The sequence below is a fragment of the Cryptomeria japonica genome, chromosome 5, assembly GCF_030272615.1.
Source record: "Cryptomeria japonica chromosome 5, Sugi_1.0, whole genome shotgun sequence".
Classification (NCBI taxonomy): Eukaryota; Viridiplantae; Streptophyta; class Pinopsida; order Cupressales; family Cupressaceae; genus Cryptomeria; species Cryptomeria japonica.
Genome location: NC_081409.1, coordinates 847,377,809 through 847,379,592, shown reverse-complemented (window position 1 = coordinate 847,379,592; position 1,784 = coordinate 847,377,809). Strand labels below are relative to the sequence as shown.

The window sequence follows — 1,784 nt, the reverse complement described above, 5'->3', positions numbered from 1 at the left end:
AAAATCAAGTGGTAGAGTTATAATTTTGTAGAACAAGAGGAACAAGTTGCTGACATATTTACAAAATCATTTCCTATTGTAAAATTTGTCAAACTTAAAAACTTGTTACATCTCAAAGAAGTTGCTATATAATTATTTGTTGTAATTATCCTCTCCAAATAAACATCCTAAAAGGTGTTGGAAATAATAATATTAATTTGACAAATATTAAAAAACTTTCCATTAAAAATACTAATGTTTATTTAGCAAGTATTCAAAAACTTTCCACAACATGGAAACTTCTATTAATTTCTAAGTGTTTCTTTTTAAAAGCATTCTTAAACATTCTAGCATCTTCTAGAAATATCTATGAAATCAACAATGTATTTGTCATTATTTAAGAAGAAATAATAGGATAGGAGAAGAAATAATAGCATACATTGCAAATATTATATTTTGAAGTGTTCTCCATTTTGCTCTGTTTCTTTTATTTTGCTTGCTCAATATTTTTCATCAGTAAATAGAGCTCTACTAGCATTTCACATTCACTCTCCTCATAGCTTCGAACCGTGGCTCTTTGGCTTCATATTTTTGCTGGCTGTAAACCTTCATGTAGTCTCCACACAGATACTCTGGATAAATCAGTACTTCATCACTGGTCTCACCACCATTGGCTTCAGCAATAAGCTGAGGTGCAGGATAAATCTTAGCATTATATGAGGGATTATAAAAGGATGCCACTGAGAAACGGTTGCCATTCTTAGTGGGCAGAATGCGATGCCATGCACTCATGTATTTCCCATTACTGATGGCTTCCAACTGGTCCCCAATGTCAACAACTATTGCATATGGAATGGGTTGTACATCGACCCAAGTGCCATCATTGAGGACCTGCAAACCGGACACTTGATCGTCTTGGTATAAGAGAATGAGGCCACCTGCATCTGTGTGTGCGCGGATGCCCTTGATGAGGTCCGGTCTAGGGCAAGGAGGATAATGGCTCACTTTGGTGCCGAAGAACGGCTTCTCTCCTCCCGCAAATGCCTCTTTCAGGTACTCTTTCTCTAGCCCCAGATTCAAGCTTATTACTTCCAACAACTTTGCTGTCAATGAAAATATCTGGTTTCGAAACTCCTGGATTGTTTCCCTGAGTAAATTGCAATATAATGACTTAGTATTTCTTTTTCAATATCGAGAAACGGTCTCTTGAATGTAGTTATGATAAACCTTATGCTCATTTAAAAAAATTTATGCATCAAAGTTTAAATATGTTGGCAATTAAATAAGAAAAGAAGGAATGGAATAGAATAGTTGAGCAGTTGTACTTGAAATCACTGGGTTGGGAAGGCCATGAATTGGTCTCCTGCATCTCATGTACTTGAAAAACATCTTCCCAATCAACGCTCTCAATCTTATCAGCGTTATCGCTGTCAAGAGCGTTGCTCAACAACCTTACAGGCAAAGAGCCATTGAAGCTCTCCTCTCTGTTGAGCTTATAATGCTCCGCGCAAACTTTCTTTACACGGTCCATGAGTTCATGCTCTATGCCATGGTTCAAAAGCTGCAAACACAAAATAAAATCACTTCAACTTTCTTTTTACTATAATTAGTAAGTTTTGCACATGAAAAAAAAATGATCAGTTGTGTTCTTCACCTGAAAGAAACCAGTACTCTCGCAGGCCTTTGCTATTTCAGCCATGATCACCTCTCTATCTCCTCCGTCTATGTTTTTCATGTCAATCACTGGAACGCCCATTTTCCTTATAAAATTGCCCTACAAATTCTCTTGAAAAGCAGTAGTTGAA

At 36.6% G+C, this 1,784-nt stretch overlaps 1 protein-coding gene across 1 annotated transcript; it reads right to left on the bottom strand.

Annotated features, from left to right (window-relative positions):
* Window positions 1-382: 382 nt before the first annotated feature.
* Window positions 383-1,784, bottom strand: LOC131064022 (1-aminocyclopropane-1-carboxylate oxidase). Its single transcript, XM_057998048.2, has 3 exons — window positions 1,634-1,784; window positions 1,305-1,540; window positions 383-1,126 (listed from the first exon to the last, which is right to left on the bottom strand). Exons 1-3 carry the CDS (start codon window positions 1,733-1,735, stop codon window positions 511-513), a joined length of 954 nt encoding a protein of 317 aa, XP_057854031.1. The 5' UTR covers window positions 1,736-1,784; the 3' UTR covers window positions 383-510.

What these genes read in the sequence shown, in the direction of transcription:
- LOC131064022 (XM_057998048.2), bottom strand. Translation starts at nt 1,735, where the DNA reads ATGGGCGTTCCAGTGATTGACATGAAAAACATAGACGGAGGAGATAGA. An exon ending in AGAGTACTGGTTTCTTTCAG is followed by an intron (nt 1,541 to 1,633) that starts GTGAAGAACACA and finishes TTGTGTTTGCAG; the next exon opens with CTTTTGAACCATGGCATAGA. An exon ending in TCCCAACCCAGTGATTTCAA is followed by an intron (nt 1,127 to 1,304) that starts GTACAACTGCTC and finishes CAATTTACTCAG; the next exon opens with GGAAACAATCCAGGAGTTTC.